The 20,046-nt window shown below is 34.0% G+C and overlaps 1 protein-coding gene across 8 annotated transcripts in view; it reads right to left on the bottom strand.

Annotated features, from left to right (window-relative positions):
- LOC141459754 (lysine-specific histone demethylase 1A-like) overlaps positions 1–20,046 on the bottom strand; it is a 419,413-nt gene that overhangs the window by 255,815 nt on the left and 143,552 nt on the right. Inside the window, exon 14 of one of the 8 annotated variants that reach the window (XM_074139175.1) lies at positions 14,977–15,043. The exons of the other annotated variants lie outside the window; for them this stretch is intronic. Within the exon in view, the coding sequence (XP_073995276.1) occupies positions 14,994–15,043 (50 nt within the window). The 3' untranslated portion in view covers positions 14,977–14,993. Of the gene's footprint in view, positions 1–14,976; positions 15,044–20,046 lie in introns of those variants that run through there. 8 annotated transcript variants of the gene reach the window in all.

Raw genomic sequence — 20,046 nt, forward strand, 5'->3', positions numbered from 1 at the left:
ATAAGCTTTAGTTCAGAAGAGTTTGTATTACTTTTTAATTTTTTGTATTCAGAGAGACTTTTGTTTTAGTATTACCGAAATCTCGGCAGACGGACTGATGTCCATGCTTATGTTGTTTGTAATCAAATACAGTCGAACCTCGCTTAACGAGCATAATTCGTTCCAGAACCTTACTCGTTATGCGAAATACTCGTTAAGCGAAACAATTTTTTTATATAAATTAAAATAAAAGGGGATAATTGCTAGATCAGCCACACTTACACCATTTTCTCGTTTCTCAATGATTTTACGTTTCAATTCTAACGTTATTTTAATTCTTTTCGAAGCCATTTTGTTAGAGGGATAACAAAATAAACACAATAATATTTAAACACAAATGTCACTATATGGACTTCCCCTATACACCACTCATTCGGTGAAGTTCGGTTTCGACTGTATCAATGCATTAGATACGTGGAGAATATGAAATGCATATGCGTAAACAGGAATGACTAATCGAAGAATGCGCAGTTTTCGATGAGTCAGCGAAAACTGCACAGTCAGCGAAATGTCATTGGAAAACTATCGTTATGCGAAACATCGCTCGCCATAAGAATCAATTTGTTTTACTCGTTATGCGAATTACTCGTTAAGAGAGGTGCTCGTTATGCGAGGTTCCACTGTACAATAATATTATTTTATGTATACAAAATTATCAATAAACATCATTATTATTGTTGTTATTATTATTATTATTATTATTATTTCATTTCTGACTTCTTATTAGGGAAATCACTTAGGGGGGTGGACTTTGCCACAACCCCTTATCTAAATTACATAATCTATCTCTCGGAGTTAAAAACTAAATCCAGATAATAACGGGCTGCACGCGGCGATTGGCTGTATTGATCTGCTTAATGGGCAGCACTCAGGAACTTTCGGACGATACGGACCATATCTAGGAGGACTGCCTTCTGCGCCTCTAAAACCAGATCAGTGGATAGGCCCAACTCATTGACAGCAGTCACCGTTGTTCTGGGCAAGAGGCCACTCGTGGAAAGTATTATAGGCGTAATCGTCGTTTTGTCCAGTTTGTACATTTCTCTTAGTTGGAATCTAAGGTCCTGGTACTTCCGGATCTTTTCGCCCCTGCTTTTCTGCATGTTATCATCATTGGGTATGGCGATATCGACGATATGTGCCACTCTACCCTTCCTATCCATAACTAGTAAGTCCGGCTTGTTGTTAGCAACACTCCTATCCGTTACTATCTGAGTGTCCCAATATACTTTTGTGTGCGCATTCTGCAGCAGCGTCGGCGGGTTATATTTATAATATGGCACTTCTGTCTTCAGCAGCCCAAACTTTGAGCAAAGTGCTTTATGGAACGAACATTATTGTGCCTGAAAAGGTACTCCTTCGGCGCAAGTACTGAACATCCTGAAACTATGTGCTGTATGCTTTCCGAAGTGGAGTTGCACATTCTGCATTTATCGTGCACTAGACTTTCCCCTAGAACCCATCTTCGGTACACATTCGTAGCTATCACTTGGTCCTGCATCGCCATTTCGAACCCTTCCGTCTCAGGGAATAGATGGCCTTTTGTGAGCCATTGGCACGAGGCTAAGCTATCTGTTCCTTCTGCAGTGGGCATAATACCTGCCATGTAGCTGCTTTTGGCCCCATTCATTCTTCATATCCCTTTCTAACTGCACAACGTTATTTCCTGGCTCACGCAAATTCAAGGCCGTGAAGCCTTTATCTAGAGCCTTCATCTTTGCAAAGAGGGGGACTTCTTGTTGTTGGAAATACTCTTTAAGAGAGTTCTCTGCTCTTTTGCAGAGCTGTTCAACACTGAGTAATCCCCTCCCTCCTTCCCTTCGCGGTAGATAAAGCCTGACAGTGGATGCGTTGGGATGGTGCATCCTAGCGGACGTCATACTAGTTTATTATTATTACATTAAAATGTAAAAAACAACGTTTCTTGTTTTGCTATTCTCGAGGCTCGAAATTTTAAAATATTATATTGTGTAGTGATTGAATTTGAAAGTATAGAAAAGGGTTGCAACCTGCGGAAGGGCTAAGACCCGGAAGCTAGGACTGAAACCGGGTATTCTCTCACAAACACTCTTTGGTCACATATAAGGGACATGAACTTCCGTTCTACGTTCTCTCAGTGACGCTTCGGCTACCGTTAAAAGACATTTTCAAGTATTTATTGTGCAGTTAGTTCATTGCTAGTTTGTTATTTTATCTCTTATTTAAGTTTAGTTAATGCTAGTCCTTCTATCGTTTATTCAAATTAACACTTTCTTCAAATATCTTTTTAATATAATAATTCAACCAGCAAAATCACCCTTACACTACACGCTCGTCCACTAGGACATCAGCCTCTTATAAAGTTAGTGGGTTCAACTGTTGTACTGGTAGTCTATACACCAGAAGAAGCCACAATTAGCGATAAATTACTTCTGCATTTTTACTGCTTTTTAGCTCATCTGATGAGGCGTAAATAATTTATTCAAAACTATGTATCAAAAGACTAAAAAGCAGGGCTACTTTAATTGGAAGCCGTTGTATTTTTTAAATACAAATTAATTTGGACTAAGTTGACGAAGGAGAAAAAAGATAGAATTTTATACACTAAAAAAAAAACCTTCTAAATTCTTAGATTTGAAATATCTCAAGGCTACTGAAAACTGCTCTGAAATGAGTTTAATTTTGAATATTTTCAATTTTCATGAGGTAAGAAATATAAGAAGGCAGGCATGAAAGCAGATGGATATGTTAGATAGATAATTAAAAAAGAGATATAGATGGATGTGTGTGCTTTGGGGCAGAAGGAGTTAGGGGCGTTGGGCTGCCGCTTCGGGGCCGACTGTTAATTGGCTTATTATTTGGCCTGTCGTTACCTCTACCGCGCTCAACTTGCCACCCATGACTGATACACCAGAGTGATATTTCCATCTCTGTTAGACACACCTTATTCAATGACAAATCATAACAGTGGTTGCCTTAGAAAACTTACAAGACTACCAAATCGCTGTACCCTCCGGGCTAACACTAACTCGTTCTTCTACTTGTCACAAGCAAACAACACCAACTGTTGCTACCGGAATGAGTTTCTACTCAATTCATACCTCAAATCCTTCTACTCTTTATATTTACATTTTCATTAAATAAATAAAAAAGATAACCTTGCCTAATCTAAAATTTGATCAGACTTGTTTTCATCTTCATACCTAACAGTTCCAAGAGACATATAAATTACTAGGATAGAGTTATTACAAATTAATTTTTTGAAGATCTATATGATTTCATTTCAAGAACACTTGCTAGAAGGGATTTATAATGAATTGTAACCAAATATAGTTCTTAAATGTTGGGATGCCACGTTTTGAGAGCGGATCGTTGTACGAACTTGAATCTCGCTTGTAATGAAACTGTGTAGTACATACGAGTTCTTTCCTTGATGCAACTGCGTTCTTTCAATACTTTTAATAACTAAAGATTCAAGATTGGCAAGGAATCGGTCAAATAAAAAACAAACGTCTTTTTGCCAACGTTTCGACAAATATATTGTCTTCTTCAGGGCCTGGATATTACAAATACAAAACAAATAAGCAGATATACCTGCTTCTCCAGTTCTGGCTCTTAGTTTCTGTAACTCAATCAATGGCATAGCCACGTAAGTTTCAATAATTATAAAGAATTTATTGTATTTTACTGTTTATTTTTGTATTACTGATTTTTACTGATTTTCAATGTTACTGACTCTGTAAATTGTTTTGTATTTGTAAAATATCCAGGCCCTGAAGAAGGCAATATATTTGTCGAAACGTTGGCAAAAAGACGAGTTTGTTTTTTATTAGACCGATTCCTTGCCAATCTTGAATCCTTAGTTTAACAATTTACGGTCACGAAACCTATATATTCACTTTTAATTACGTTAAATTTACAACGATAGTTTGTCTAATCTGGCCTCTCCTATTGACCGACCTTTAACTTTCGTGAGAAATCTCATGACAGTTATTGGAGGCTAACTTTGACCAGTAATGCCAGATTATGGCGAGGAACGACAGAGGCAGAAACACTGTGGACACATTGGACTGAGAATCATATTTGCGAAGCCATAATTAAACAGAATTTAAGGGTGAACAAGGGGGGGGGCCACTTAGCTGCCAATAAGACGCAATCGTATTTCTAAGATTGTCTCTTTTTTTTTTTTAATTCTGCGACATTTTTAACCGGGATCCCATCAGGTCGGGGCCTTATTACATATTTTCTTTTTAAATTGCTAAATTAAAAATGTGTTCATATTGTAAACAAGAAATTCCTAATCAATCTTTTCATGCTCAAGTAGATGATAAAAACCAACTGCAAAGTTAATTACTGAAATAGAGGCTTATATAAAGAAATTATAATCGTTATTTTTTAATCTGTAGAAAGCAATTTCTGGATGCTTGTGTGCTATATCATCTATCTTGACCAAGTTCAGTTTAGAGCTTTTATTGATCACGAACAATCAATGGTCAAATATTGGTAGTCAGTAAGAATGCAATTGTCTTCGCATATTTCAACTCAGAAAAAATATCCGACATCGACAAGAAAACAGCTCTCACTAATGAACCACATTAAAAGCTATTAATGTGTACATTTTTAAATGAAAAAGGAAATAAGAAAGTGAAACTTAAAAAAAGTCTAAATTGCATTTCTAATACATAAGGGGGAATGCACGTGCAATAAAGAAAAAAATTAATGAACTACTAGGCTGCAGTAAATTAAGTAATTAACTTCAAGAACACAGTTTTACCATCATTTGACAAGGTACGCAACGTGAAAAAATTATTATTATTACTATTGCGATAATAAAAAGCTAAGAGTCTGGTTATTAGATTAAAAATTTGTTATAATCGTATTGAATAGATAGGGTAGTTTTAAGGAAGTCTGAACGTAGGAAAACCCATTAATACTACTTCCTTCTAATAAATACTGTAGTCTTGATAAACTAACAAAGAAAATTAAAGAAAAATAATCCTTACGGAAAGTTCTCAGGAAAGCGCTCTCTTGTAATATGATTTAAAATAGACAAAAAATTCAAACTGTTACGTAAGTCAGTTTTACGATCCAAATTTAGGTCTTGAAGAATTAATTAGACAAATTCTTGCTTTTCTTCCCTAAGCAAGGCTATTCCGGTTGCTGAAAAAACGTGTTCTAAAGTTCTCGAACTGACCCTGTTGGAACGAGAATCTCTTGAGGTCTAATCACTAGTGTCAAAACAAAAACTTTAGAAATAATTTGATGAAATTTAAATTTATAGCAAAATAAATTGAAATAGCAATAAATTCAATGAAACTGAATTGCTCCAGGTTATACCGCGTAAAAAATTTGATTAGAACTCTTAATATTTAGTGCATTATTCTAACTACACATTTTTTCAAACAGGGGTTTTACGAGACATTTACGAGACTGAGTGTATGCAACAGGCTGGTGTGTATGGGCCAAAACTTTGCCAATTATGAATGGCTTTCAAAGAGCTATTAAAAGAAAAAGATGGCATAGTGTAGATGCAGCACATCAAATAAGTACTCGTAAGTTGTTTAATTAAAAAAAGTGATTCAATACAGACTAGTGATCGCAGCAGAGCCTGACGGGTACAGAGGGATGGATGCTGGCTGACTAAAGGAGCGGTAGAAATAAAGGACTTGAGGTAAGGGCAACCCCAAAATAATGTAAACATCCCTAAGTGATGGGAACAAGGACAAAATGTGTTTAGAATTTTTATTATTCTGATTTACCCAAAGGTAAAAATTGAGACGTTGCTTGAGTGCAGACCTGAAAATTAAGTAAACAAAGCTAACTGTTGGGGAAATAGAATTTTTTTTTTTTTTTCTTCTTGTTTAAAATGATTTTAATTGTTTAATTTCTTTGCGGTAAAACTGTGGTTAGGTTTCAACAGCACGCATGCTTTTTACGAGTATTTTCTTGAACAGTTTTTGATTAGCATCCATCATTGACAGGGGTTTGCCAGCTTGGTTAGACGATTTTATTTAATCTAAGTTTTCGCATCATACTGTATTTGCTCACATTCTCATTATTGTTGTACTGATCCTGTTGCTTACATAAAGAAAAATAGAAAATCAATTAGAAAACCGATACAAATAAATAAATTGCCGTGTTTAGTGATCCAAAAGTAACGGAATAGTTATTGAAGAATTATGATAGAAAGACAATAAAACCAACAAAAGTCTAAATCTTGAAGTAAATCAAGTTTGGACTTTTAAATTTACCGAAAGAAAGATTTTCAAAGTTATTTTTCTGTCAGGACTCTATGATACTATGATATGGTCAACTATGATACTAGTTGCTAACTGCAAATATGAGAAGGAAGTCAAATTCTCAACCTCTGATGGTGGACTTACACTACGTACTCACTCTCTACTAGCATGTGTAGACGCTTTGATTGCCGTTAGAGACATTATTCCATTTAATTAGAATTTTGACTGTAAATTACTGAACAGTCTTAGTTCTTGGCTGAACCACACCAATGCACAGAAAGGTCTCCTAAATTAATACCAATTGATGCAACTTTGTTATGTTTTTTTATTTCAAAGCCATAAGTTAAATAAACAGATGTTTGTGCTCATAGCAGATACAATGTTGGGCACAATTGGTTTCCGGTAATTAGGCGAGTGTTTCAAAGGGGAATAAAGAATTAGTCACATTTTGTTTGAAAGGAGGAGGAGAATTATCATGGGTCCAAAAAAAAAATGGCGGTATCTCTCCCACCTTTTCTATTACTCGATGACGCACATTCTAGAACCCTGGAAAGATTAATTTTTAAGAATTTTCAAATTGTTAGTCTTGAAATGGATATACGGCGTTGAAAACTTTGCACGATCGTAATACTTCTATTTCCTGGCAGAGAGAGCAAGTGTAATATAACAGAATTTCTATTCTGTTACGTGCTTAATAGTTACACGAAACGATGAAAGTTAGTTTCAAAAGAAATAATTTAAAGACCGGAAGTCGGTTTTTGACAATGGTATTATGGAACCAAGAAAACCTTACCACAACAATCCGAAGCACTTTTCCATTCTTGGGATAGAAAAGTGAGTACCTGCAGTTAAAGCTTTACATTGCTGATTATATCGGTCATAGTGCGCTAGTAGCTGACTAGTTGATACAAGTTGCTAACTGCAAATATGAGAAGGAAGTCAAATTCTCAACCTCTGATGGTGGACTTACACTACGTACTCACTCTCTACTAGCATGTGTAGACGCTTTGATTGCCGTTAGAGACAAAAACCGCAAAGCGAAGATATAATGTGAAGGTAAGTTTTAAGTTTTAAGAGAATTTATTCTCTTATCATAACCTTGGATATAACTTAAAACATAAAATTATAACTCCTGATTATTATGTTCGTTACCCGCTTCTACAAATCTCAGCGAAAAATAGATACTAATTTATTTAAATATGTAATTTTATTGACTTTTATTTGTATTTTTTTAAAAGAAACTTCGATTCAAGAGAGAATTGACGAGAGAGTTTGAAGACTTCCCTCCAAAATGAGGTTTCTGCATAATAATATGGTCTCATACCACTTGCACAGTTTTAATAACAATCTAATGTGAAGCAAAATACCAATTTTAAATAAAACGTATTGACCGAAAAAGAGTCACTTAATAGGGTACACAGGATCGATTCGATTTTATTCAATCGAAAATGATTTTATCGATTGTTTAACTAGATATTATGATCTAAGAATATTGAATGTACAGCTAAAATTACGAGTAGAAAGAATATTCGTACACTGGAAGTGCGATTTATTTAAAAGTGAACGTAGTTTTTGAGTTTCTTGTTACTTTTCAGAAGTCGTCAAAAGTTGCAATTCGAACCTTGGATTTCAACACTCTAGTTGCATCTTTTTTTCTTTTGTTACGCTCATGGTATATTAATTTAAATGGGTTTATGTGTGATCTGTATAGCAACAAAGAAGATTTATCTTTTATAGAAAAATAGAAAAAAATTGTCAAAATTGGGTGATTTTCAACAGTTTTTGACGATCAAAACTTATTCAACTGTAACCTGCAGGACAGTTTTAATTAAAAAAAAAAAAAAAAAAACCTATTGGTTTTAGTTAAGATTTAACATCAGAACAGAAACGTGTTGCACCAGATTCTTTTTTCAAAATACAAAACTAGGCCTCCGATGCTTCCAAAAACGATGATACCCATTTTCAAAAAACTATGGGCGAATATATATATAGCAAGAGCGAGAGATTGATGATAATCAACTAAACGAATAGTATAATTAAATATTACAAAGAACATACAATGCTTAGAGCTTACAATAGTGTGTAGGGGATAACACGGACGTCGGACCGCTCTTTCTTAATGTGTATATGAATGTTACTTGTCCCATACTGAAATCAAACAAGTAGATCAGTTTAAGAAAATTACATATTTACGAGAGGCATCAGCATCTCTATAAAATATGCATATTTCTTCTTTTTTTTTTCTCTTTTTTTTACTTTTTTCAAGTATGTAGAAGAAGGAGCATGTTAATTTGCATAGCCATCGGCCGTATTTCTAGCTCCATGCATTTAAATTGATCCTTTACACGTAACAAAAAAATCAACCAAAATGAATTTGTTAGCTTTATCTAATATGAAACATAGACGAGCTGGACAATCGTTAAAGTAAACCATGTTGACATACTCTACTACCGCTTTTCTAGCTAACTGTTCGCCTATATTCTATCTTTTTTATAGGAAACAAGTTACATAAAATTAATAGGGAAAACTAGTATACAACAACTCATGTTCTCAGTTCCTATAGTTTTATGTTATTGAAGAATTTTATGACTTTATTTTGCAATTTTTTGCCGTGAAAACAAAGACCAACATATCACTGTTTGGCAAGGGAAGGGATTAGCTATGCAGCAGTTAGCGTATTGGATTCCTACGCGGAGATCGTGGGTTCGAATACAGCAAAAAAAGGCTCCTATAAATTTTACACTTAAATTATTTAGAGTGATTACAGACTCATAAACCTACAAAACTTTAACTGAAAACATTTTTACCGAAAGTATGATTAACTTCTGAGAGAAGGGATGGATAAATTCCTCTTTAAGTGATCAGAATTATAGATGATTCAAACGCTCGGAGTTTGAAGAAAATTCATGAGTTTCGAAACTTTGAGAACAGTAGTAAGAGGATAATTATAACTAGGGAATGGATTCGTATGTATTTACATATTTTTTTCTAGGCAATTTACAGACGTTTTTCAACTAGAAGTATTCATACTGACACTTTTTAAGCCGTTTGAGTCTACTTTTATTTCACATATTTCCACATATTTGGATATTATCGCATATTTATACATATTTGATTAAAATAAATAAATATTTCTACATATTTAATCAAAATACGTACATATTTTTTCATATTTTTCATTTTGGGCATATTTTCATAATTGGGAGGTGGTTGACAGGAACTGTGAACCACAGACTGTAGGGCTGTGAATCACAGTGGGTACAATGGTTATTGTAATTTACACAGAATGCTGCTAAACAGTGACGGGCACTTGTTAGTTCTTCGAAGTTGTCTGACGTTGTCTGTTCTTTCAGCTCGTTCGTTGAAGTGTCCAATTCATTTCGTTCGGTCACTTAGTGTATTCTTTTTTGGGTGAAATGCCACGAACATCGGCCTCAAACAAACAACTGGTTGCTAAATATCTTCGCGAGTTTCCAGCAGAACTTTTTCGAAGTGATGGAGGCATTTTGTACTGCACAGCTTGTGACAAGCGCGTTTCTTGCTCTCAACGTTCCCAAGTCACCCAACATATTGCCACCGGATCGCACATAGAGAATAAAAACAGAAAGAAAGAGAGGGCGTCCTATCAAGCCTTCCTTACATCTCCATCAAGTAAGTCTACTCTGAGTACAGATCTGTGTCGGGCTTTGGTTAGAGCAGATATCCCTTTCCACAAACTTAAAAATCCTCATTTCAAAGGATTCTTAGAGACCTATATTGGGAAAAAAGTGCCTGACGAGAGCACTCTGCGGAAAAACCACCTGGAAGATATCTATAAAGATACACTAACCAAAATTCGAGAACATATCAAAGATGGACCGATTTGGGTGTCAATTGATGAAACCACTGACGTTGAGGGCAGGTATATTGCCAATGCAGTTATTGGAAAACTTGACAGTGATGCTGATGTGGATACAAAGCCATTCCTTTTGAACTGTGAGGTTCTCGAAAAATGCAATCATTCCACCATTTCACGATTCTTCGATGCCTCAATGCATATCCTATGGCCCAGTGGAGTTTTGAACGAAAAAGTTCTTTTGTTTCTCTCTGATGCTGCCCCCAACATGGTCAAGGCTGGGCAATCTATTCAGGTATTTTATCCTAAGATAATTCATGTGACGTGTATTGCTCATGCCTTGCATCGAGTAGCAGAAACTGTCCGATCTTTGTTCAGTGACGTAGATTCCTTAATCTCCTCGGTTAAAAAAGTGTTCTTAAAAGCACCAAGTCGCATTAAAATGCTAAAAGATCTCTATCCAGACTTGTGCCTTCCACCAGAACCAATATTGACAAGATGGGGTACTTGGCTGGAAGCAGCTCAGTATTACTATGAAAATTACAATAAAATCAAGAATGTCCTTTCACATCTCGAAGACGAAGCAGTAGCGATAAATACAGCCAAGTCTTTATTCGAGAAACCTAATTTAAGGAACGATCTTGCATTCATTTCTGACAATTGCGTATTTCTTGCACAAGCCATTACCCAACTTGAGTCCCAAAATGTTCGACTGACAGAAAACGTGTCCAACGTTAAAAAAGTCATCGAAAAGGTGGAAGGAATACCTGGGAGTAAGGGAGATCTGATCAGATCAAAACTGGTAGAAGTACTGAGCAAGAACAAAGGGTGGGAGACCATCTGCCAGATTTCTGATATTATCAGTGGAACAGAAGTCACCTCAGAACATCGTGTACCCTTTACAACCCAATGAGATAACTTCTTTCAGCAAGGCACCTATAACATCTGTAGATGTTGAACGATCTTTTAGTCGTTACAAGTCGATCTTACGCCCAGATCGTCGTCACTTTACGTTCCAACATTTGAAATTTCATGTGGTTGCAAACAATTTCGGAGAGTGAAGTTTTCAAAATTGAAAATTTAACACATCTTTTTATAAATAGTAAAAATGTTCTTTGTTGTATAAATCATTATAACTTGTAAAAACAAATTATTTTGTTCCTAATAAATTATTATAAATTGTAAAAATGTTCTTTTCTTGTATAAATAATTATAACTTGCCCCCTCCCAAAAAAAAAAAATCCATTTTCATAAAAAAAATGTCCACTTTACTTAAATATTCCAGAAAATATTTCAAGAAAATCACATATTTTCCACATAATTGACGAAAATAAATGCATATTTTAATTAAATAATTGGCATTTTTAAATACATAAAAATCCGTTCCTTAATTATAACTAATGAGGAATTAGTAAATAGTAGTGAGCAGAAATGAATAGTGTTAAAAAACCAATCTAATCGATTTATTACCGGTAGAGTATGAATTAGCATTATTTCACACAATTTCTTATCGATTCAGGCTGTTTATTCAATTTATGTAATCTGTACGATGCGAAAAAGAAAGTTTATTTGAAATCGATCCTACATTTTGCGTTTTCAAATTATAATTTTGATAAAAATAAGACTGAAAAGAACAAATATAAATTAAGCGACATTCTAAATATAAATCTCATTTAAATAAAAGTAAATTAAACAACATAACCTTTTAAGCAATGAATGGATATAAAACAAGCAGCTAACAAATGAAACGTTATGAATAATTTTATGTTCAATTATTTATTTATCTGCTACTGAAATAAAATTATTTGGAAATACATAAAATTCGAACGCTTCATTCCGAATTTTTCAATTATGTACTGAAAACATTTTTGGCATGTAATTTTTCTTCCAGGTATTGAATAAGTGATCAAGGCATTGTATATGAAGCCTAAATAATAACCCACTTTATGCTTAATTATAAACGATTAATGCAAACAATAACCTTTTAGGCTATTTGTCGAGTTTTATAAAATAACGAGGCATTAGATACTCTGAAAGCCGAATGCAACACACTCCCTTACCACGAAAATTCTATAAAATTTGGAAATTTGAAAAATAGGTTTCACTTGGCTATCACCTAAGCACGGGATTCTTTAAAACGTTAAATTATTCATTTTTTTCCTTAAAAAATAAATACAATATTCGCTTTGGCTAAAAAACGTATTATTATTTATTTTTTTTAAAATGATTTAAGCCGCGTCAACATTTGAGGTTATTGGTGCCCGGAGCTTTTCTCAGTGCACTGCCGGCCTTCCTACAGTGTTCTCTCGTTAAAGATAACACTGTCCATCACCGGACAGTGTTCTGTAAGAAGCTCCTAGAAAGAGAAAATCTAAAGGTCAGCAGCTGGATTTGAACCCGGGTCCTCCACGTGGGAATCCAATACGCTAACCTCATAGCTAATCCTTTCCCTTTCACGGATGCTTGATTATTCAACGCTTAGTAGCGAAATCGGGCTAAAATCGCTGTGCGAATAAAAAGTCGCCGCTTCAAGATGTCTTGTTAACAAGTTCGATTTCGATTTAGTTATCTTAAAAGAATGCATTAATTAAAACTGTCCGGCCAGACAGTTGTATAAGGGTTGATATACACCTTTTTAAACTGTAAGTTTTTGTTATTGTATTTAGGATTTTGACAACTAAAAGCGAAAAAATGCTAAAATACTGTGGCACCAGTACTAAGTATTTTTTCCAACTCATCGCTTCCTGAAAGTGTATGCTTTCAACAGCTAGAATATTCGGCAAATATCAAAGGAAAAAATAGTTACAAAAACGTTTCTATTGAGCTCCACGTCTCGAGCAACTTTGGTATCTTTCAAATGCCACTAAGTTGGTTTTTGGTTTGTATTTTTCAGTAGCGGTAGTTTGGCAAAGGAATTAAGATCATTTATATTTAAACATAATTTAAATGTTCTAGATAGATGAAATAAATAAAAAGTAATCATGTACTTTCAAAATAGCAAGTTCTTCGTTAAATATTACGTGTCCAACGTAACCCAAGAACTAGATATTGCCAGCCGAATAAAATGTTAAACTACAACAACAACAAAAAAAAAGACAAAGTGAAAAAACAATAATAATGTCTATTTTTTCAGGGCAGGCTTTACGTCCAACTATCAAATTAGGTGTGGAGAACAGAGGAGTTTATCAAACATACTTCACGACAAAGTTCTCATATTAAACATTAAACAAAATCCTAGGTTTAGATCAGGGAAACGGACCCAGTACCACATTAGATCTTACCATTGCGGGCAATGCATTCAACTGTGTATTGGATTCAACTGTGTATTGGAAAGTATCTTTAGAAGGCTGGATTGGGAGAAGAGAGGAATCTGGTAGATGGTGCGTTCCTCAATCACCTTCGCTTCGCTGATGATGTTGTAATCTTCGCACCAAATCTGATACAGGCGGAAGAAATGCTAACCGAATTGCTAAAAGAGTGCAAGAAAGCGGGATTAATACCGAATTGGAAGAAGACCAAAATTCTCACCAATGGGAAAAGGGAAGGTTTTAGAATCGAAGGAGAGGAACTAGAATTTGTAGAAGATTTTAACTATTTAGGACAAACGATCTCTTTTAATTGCAGGAGAGAGGAAGAATTGTATAAAAGGATTAATAGGGGATGGAAGAAATTTTGGGCACTTAAAAGTATTTTTAAAGGAAATTTCTCGAATGAACTGAAAGGAAAAGTACTTACTCAGTGCGTTTATCCCTGCATTCTGTATGGATGTCAAACCTGGACCCTCACCAAATACCTTTCCAATAGGCTCCGAATAACCCAAAATAAATTGTTGAGGAGTATGCTAGGAGTAAAGAGGCAAGAAAAGAAAAGTATTGTGGAAGTACGAAGGAAATTCGGAAAAATGCAGGATTTAGAATTGGAGGCCCATCGATTAAAATGGAAATGGGCAGGTCATGTGGCCAGAATGGAGGATAAAAGGTGGGCAAAGAGAAGTTCTGAGTGGACGCCAAGAAATCGGAAGAGAAGAAGAGGACGTCAGGAGTAGTGGAGATGGAGAGATGCGATGGCAGATAGAGTGGGTTGCCGGTGGTGGACCACAGCAAGAGATAGAGGTGTAAGGACTAAAGTTGTGAAAAATTATTTTGAGATGTAACAGTTATAATTTATTAATGAAGAATCTAAATTTATTAATTTAGAAGAAAGTAATTTTTGTTATTTTTTGTTATAAATTTTGTAGCTTATTTCGTTTACAGTATATTACGTTCTAAATTTTGCTTACTTAACTGTTCATTTAATTATTTTTTAATTACTTGCTATTTTTTTCTTAGTATATTACATTCTATAGAAATTGTTAAATTGAATTGTACAAATCTAACTCTAAATCCTCCAATGGAGAGGCTTTTTCTCTGTAAAGGGTGTCAATAAAGCTTTATTATTATTATTATTATTATTGCGGGCAATGCAACCAAAACGCTAAATAACCTCATTATTAACGCGCGCATTTATGGTTTATTCTTGCATGAATTCATTAATAACTCACTCAAAAGTAAAATACTAACTTCAATACTTGTACATACTAATACTAAATAAACCTTTCATTCTGTAGAAACGATCTATTATAGAACGATTACATTTGAAAATAACTTCAAAGTTATAAATAAAATTCAATTATAAGCATTCAATTAGAAGCGCATATTGCCGTGAAATTCGATAGAGAAATCAAATTCCCTACATCACCCTCTTGTTCAATCCAATGAACGAAATTACTGTTCCAATGGCGGAAAAGAGATTCCATCATCTACTTCATAATCTCATGACTCATAGATCATGGTCTCTCTCTTCCGAAATAGAAATCGCTCAGATAATTTTTTTCTTTATTTGTAAAAGCAAATAAGTTTGACTCACCGGAATTTGTACAGCTGATAACATGCTACGTAAAACGGAAATTCCACTGAAATTAGTAAAAATTTAATAAATAGAATTAAAAAAAAAGCATTCAAAAAAACAGTATTCTAAGAAATGTTTGTTTAAGGCTTTGTAAACGTTACGACAGTCGTTAGATGTATTCCAAAGTATAATAAGATACTTCAGAAAGGTATAATTTCCATGTAATCACTCAAGATTAAGAACAAGAAGTTCCCAGTTACCGCTGCTCCATCGCTTTTTTTTTTTATCTTTTTTTTTTTAAAAAAAAAAACTATTAGGTACTTCTTGAAAAGTTCTACTATAATTCAAGGCTGAATTTTCTTGACTAATTTATTTGATTTCATTTTTTAATTTAAGGCGCGTCAACATCTGAGGTTATTGGCGCCCAGAGCTTTGTTCAGTGTATTGCCAGCCTCAAGACAATGTTCGAAGTAAATTTGTGAGAATTTTACCCAGTTAAAAAATGTCTCGCGCGTGTTCTCAATAGATTTGTTCTTTATTTATTAAATTAAAGCGACTTACTGAAACAAACTGAATGTCATTTTAAGCAATAATATTATATTAATGTTATGCTAAATATTACTACTGAAAAATCTGTTAACCAAAATAATCAAGGAGAAGAGAAATTCTATAACCGCACGACTGGAGTCAATGACCAAATATCAGTGTTCTTCAGTACACTAGTATAAGAGCTACAAACGCTTTCATGTTGGAATATCCAATATCCAAAACATTCTGAGACCAACCAACCCTTTCAAGCTCACATTCAGCCGAGTGGAATGCAACAAATTCTTGGGCTACTTCTGCTCCATTCAATTACACCCTCTGGTACTACCAGTTTCACATTCTAACGGAACAGTTTTCACTTGATATCCTAAGTCTAGGGGCTTCTTAACTTTATTCAATTCATCTACGTTAAAGGTTTAGCGACTTTTGTGTTATACGAGTATAATATCACTTAACTTTTTTAAATAACAGGAACTCACTGTTCAAACAAACGAGATGTTTAGATAAATGTACGAAACATTTTAATTCGCAATTAAAAGAAATAAAATGTACAATAAGACTTCAAAGATGAACCAATGGTCAAGTTTTTTATATTTAAACTTAAATAAAACAAAAAAAAAAAAAAACAATTTCTCAACTAATAACAGAGTGAAATTCAAATTGACTTATTGCTTTTAAAATTACAATTTTATAGCAAGAGTTCAGTTTGCAAAACAATAAGAACATAAAAATAATAATTACAAAGTCAATTTGCCAGTTTCTCCAAAAATATCCAATTTTTATAAATATTTTTTTACTAATCTAATGCAAATGTTTGAGAGCCAAGCCTTTCTCCAGGATTGCACGATATCCGGTTAGAATGAGGAGGGCAAGTTGCCATAGATAGCCCACCATCAAATCCAGCGATGGTAGAGCTAAAGCCAACCCAGACACCCTAAAGTCTATTTCAACACAAAAAAAAATGGATGAGATAAGTGTTTTAATACTTAGCAGCTAGCTTACCAACCTCTATAATAAAGAATATGTTACGAGAAAATTTAGTAAAATTGAAAAACCCTATTTGTTAAAATTGCATTTTCGGTTCACCAATTTTCCGCAAGTTGGAACTGTAACTTCTATGTTTTCTCTCTCGTAGCTTATCTTTAATCGCTTCTTTTTCAATAAACAATGGAACAACAGGTGGTACCTAAAGTGATACTTTTCTTGGGGAGAATTATAGTTTTTACATCTTAACTTGGTGCAAAAATTATCGGTAGATCCCACTTCAATGAGACCTGTTTTGGCCGAAAACTTGGAATTCTGGTGGGTTTAGACAGTCAGGAAGTTTAGCTCTACCCATACTCACACCGTTCACTAAAATGAGTTTTTTTCAACAAGTGAATTTCCGAGTAAAAATTAATGTTGAAAATTTAACAAGATTATTAATTACAATTATACATAATATTAAACAATACGATTACTTTAAACAAATAAACGTTTAAATTGAAAGCAAATAATGACCGTTCTAATGTGAGCTGACAACTGACCAACTGACATAAACTAAAAAAATGTATTGGGCAAAACCTGATCGAGAAAGGCTGATTTCTTCGTACATCGATTGTACAAGCTTCCTGCCTTTTTGTCGATTTGCGCTCCGTAATAATCACTCGACTTACTGCATGACTAACAAAAGTAACTTACTTCATTACATCAAAGTTTCAAGCTAAAAAAAAGTCTACTCGGTTGGCTGAGATAGATAAGGATGAAGCCATTGATTTTGTGCTTCTCTTTAGGACAACCCTGTGCCATTTTCTCACTGATCTAATATTGTCATCAAAAGCTACTTATCGAAACCAGAACATTCTGTCTAATAGTTGGCGATGCTGTTCACAGTGTTAGATCATTGCTCAAGTATAAGGTCTTTGGACCCACGCTATTCTTTATAAAAAAGATTATATTTTGTTAAAAATTTAAATTTGGTTAACAATTAACATTTTAGGGAGTTAGAATTTATTAAGATAGGGAAGCAATAGATTAGAAAAACTCTAGCAGGGACAAAGTGTATAAGCATGGCAGCTATTCCAAATTAAGCACCGTTAATTAATGATCACTTTATATTGATGCCGTGGCGGTCTAGTATCTCTAAGCTACTACCTACAATTGGTGTTAATCTCCGGGAGGAGTCTTTGCGGTCTGCCCAGTCATCCGCTAGGTTTCTTTTATACAGAGAGCTCGATCATACCGTCTGGGTCTTTAGTTTTAATGGTAGCACAGCTGACACGTTAGGTCTTATTAGCTTCGCTGGTTGTTCAAGTTGCAAGGAGAGCTGCTATACCTGAACTACATGCCGTGGTATGATAGAGATACAGATATCTGTTCATTGTGTGAACTCTGGAGCCAAGGAGGACATTTTCCACTTTGTGACTGAATGTCCGATCCTAGACGAGATTCGTCTCCTCGACGCTTGGTCGTCGCTCCTTATCTAGATCTCAGTTTTATTTTTACCCCCTAATTGAGAACTGAAAACCCCTTATATGTTTTGCTCTTCATGCATGGCAATACCGCTATCAATTAGTACAAATTAATTTTTTTCATTCGCGTACGCATGAGAAGAGAGAGACCGTTGGAGAGCGATTGTAACAGAAATATACTGAAATTGAAACCATCCGTATGGTAACATCACTCGATGGCTAATGGCGCAAATTCTTCATGGCAGAAAATGTATTATTCATAAACAAAATATCTGTTCAATGTGTTGTCGTCTGGAAATTTCGAACGGCTGTGAATAATCTATCTATCAAAATCACTAAATCAATAATAAATTAATGAAATTAGGTAGTTTGCAACTTCGACAGATAATAGATAATAATTTGGAGCTTATTAAATTTTTTAAGAACATTTCCTTCATTTATTTATTAGAAAACAAAGTTAAAAAAAAAATCGATCTCCTCTAAATAATAGAGAAGCCTAGAGGTAGCAAAGTCAATTTACCAGAATATTGTAAAATTCACATCATCAATCTTAGGGAGTTAATTTCTCTTGCAATGGTAAGACATTAAACCACGAGATCAGTGAATACATTACATACCGGCAGTAGTAACGAACGCTAGTGTTTATAATTATTAGTCTATGATATATTGTGCTTTTACTATTCAAATGATAAAACTTACTCATTTTCAAATCCAAAATAAATTATACGCATTCAACTAAAACCTTTCACAATTACTCGGATCACGTCTAGACATCCCTTACACGATATCGTAGTTTTTCAAACTGTAAACACTATTAACTTTCTTTTTTTTACCAAATAATTATATGCTTTGTTCCTGTTTGTTATTTTCGCCTCCCTTCTGTGTATATTACTTAAACAGATATAAATAATATAAAAATAGACATATGAGGGTATTACAGGTAGCCACAGCACTCGTTAAGGGAAATGATGTATTAGAGCAGATCTAAATATAATATCTTATAATTATTGATAAATATATTCAAAGAGCTTGCGGCTACAGCCGGTCTATGTAGTAGTTCTACATTATAATGAGCTATTAACAAATTACCATTAAACAAACATGGAGCTGAACATGCCCCAAGGTATTCGGATACTCATTCAGTTCGCTTTCAGCTTTTCATCTCTCTTACTAAAAGTCCCAAGATTCAAACCTGAACTTTGTAAAGAAACCAAGAAGTTTGGAATTCAAACGGCATAAAATGCCCTCTCTCTATTGTTTATGGTTTAGAAGTATTTTGTTCAAAAAAATACCTAACAAACTGTACTCCTTCTTTTAAAAAAAGATTCTTTTTTTGCATTCGGTGACATCAAAAAAGCGAGCTTAAGTCCAAGAATCGATAATATATAGTGTATTATTAAAACGGACAGCAAATTAACCTGCGATTAACCTCCTGGAAGTTTTCAAGGAGTCTGTGTGCCCCATGCCTGAATCAAACTTAATCTTAGGTCGTATAAATTACCTGAAGTCTCTTTACTTGAAGTGAATAACACAAGTTATGCAGATTGTAATTTCCAAAATTATTTCATAAGTTGCTAAGTCTGTTGATAAAAAGTTGTACGTAACAAGGCGATATTATTAAAGAAAGCACATTAATATTGAACTACGTAAAATATCGCAAAACTGAACATAATTTTTTAATTTACTCGAAATGCAAATTAATTAATCTATTTCATGCATAACTGTTGGTGAACAAATTTTTTTATTGCCTTTAATTACATATTTCAACAAAGTTATTATACAGTTTTTTATTTCATTGCTAGTTAACTTTTTGATTTAATAGTTAACTTAAATATTGTTTGATGTGTATATATTTTTAGTATAATTATCAAACATTTCTAGGCTGTATTAACATATAATGAACTGTTAGAAGTAGCACCTACTTGAGGTGCGGTAAACCATTACTTTTCGCACATAATTTGATCCTATTAAGTATTTATATTACCAATATTATTTCCACATCTGCTTATTAATTTTAATATTTTTATTATAAATTAAGTGTTTTTAATTTTAATGTGTATCCTTTAATTAA

The sequence above is a fragment of the Rhodnius prolixus genome, unplaced genomic scaffold, assembly GCF_049639745.1.
Source record: "Rhodnius prolixus isolate KJV_2025 unplaced genomic scaffold, Rpr scaffold_1, whole genome shotgun sequence".
Lineage (NCBI taxonomy): Eukaryota > Metazoa > Arthropoda > Insecta > Hemiptera > Reduviidae > Rhodnius > Rhodnius prolixus.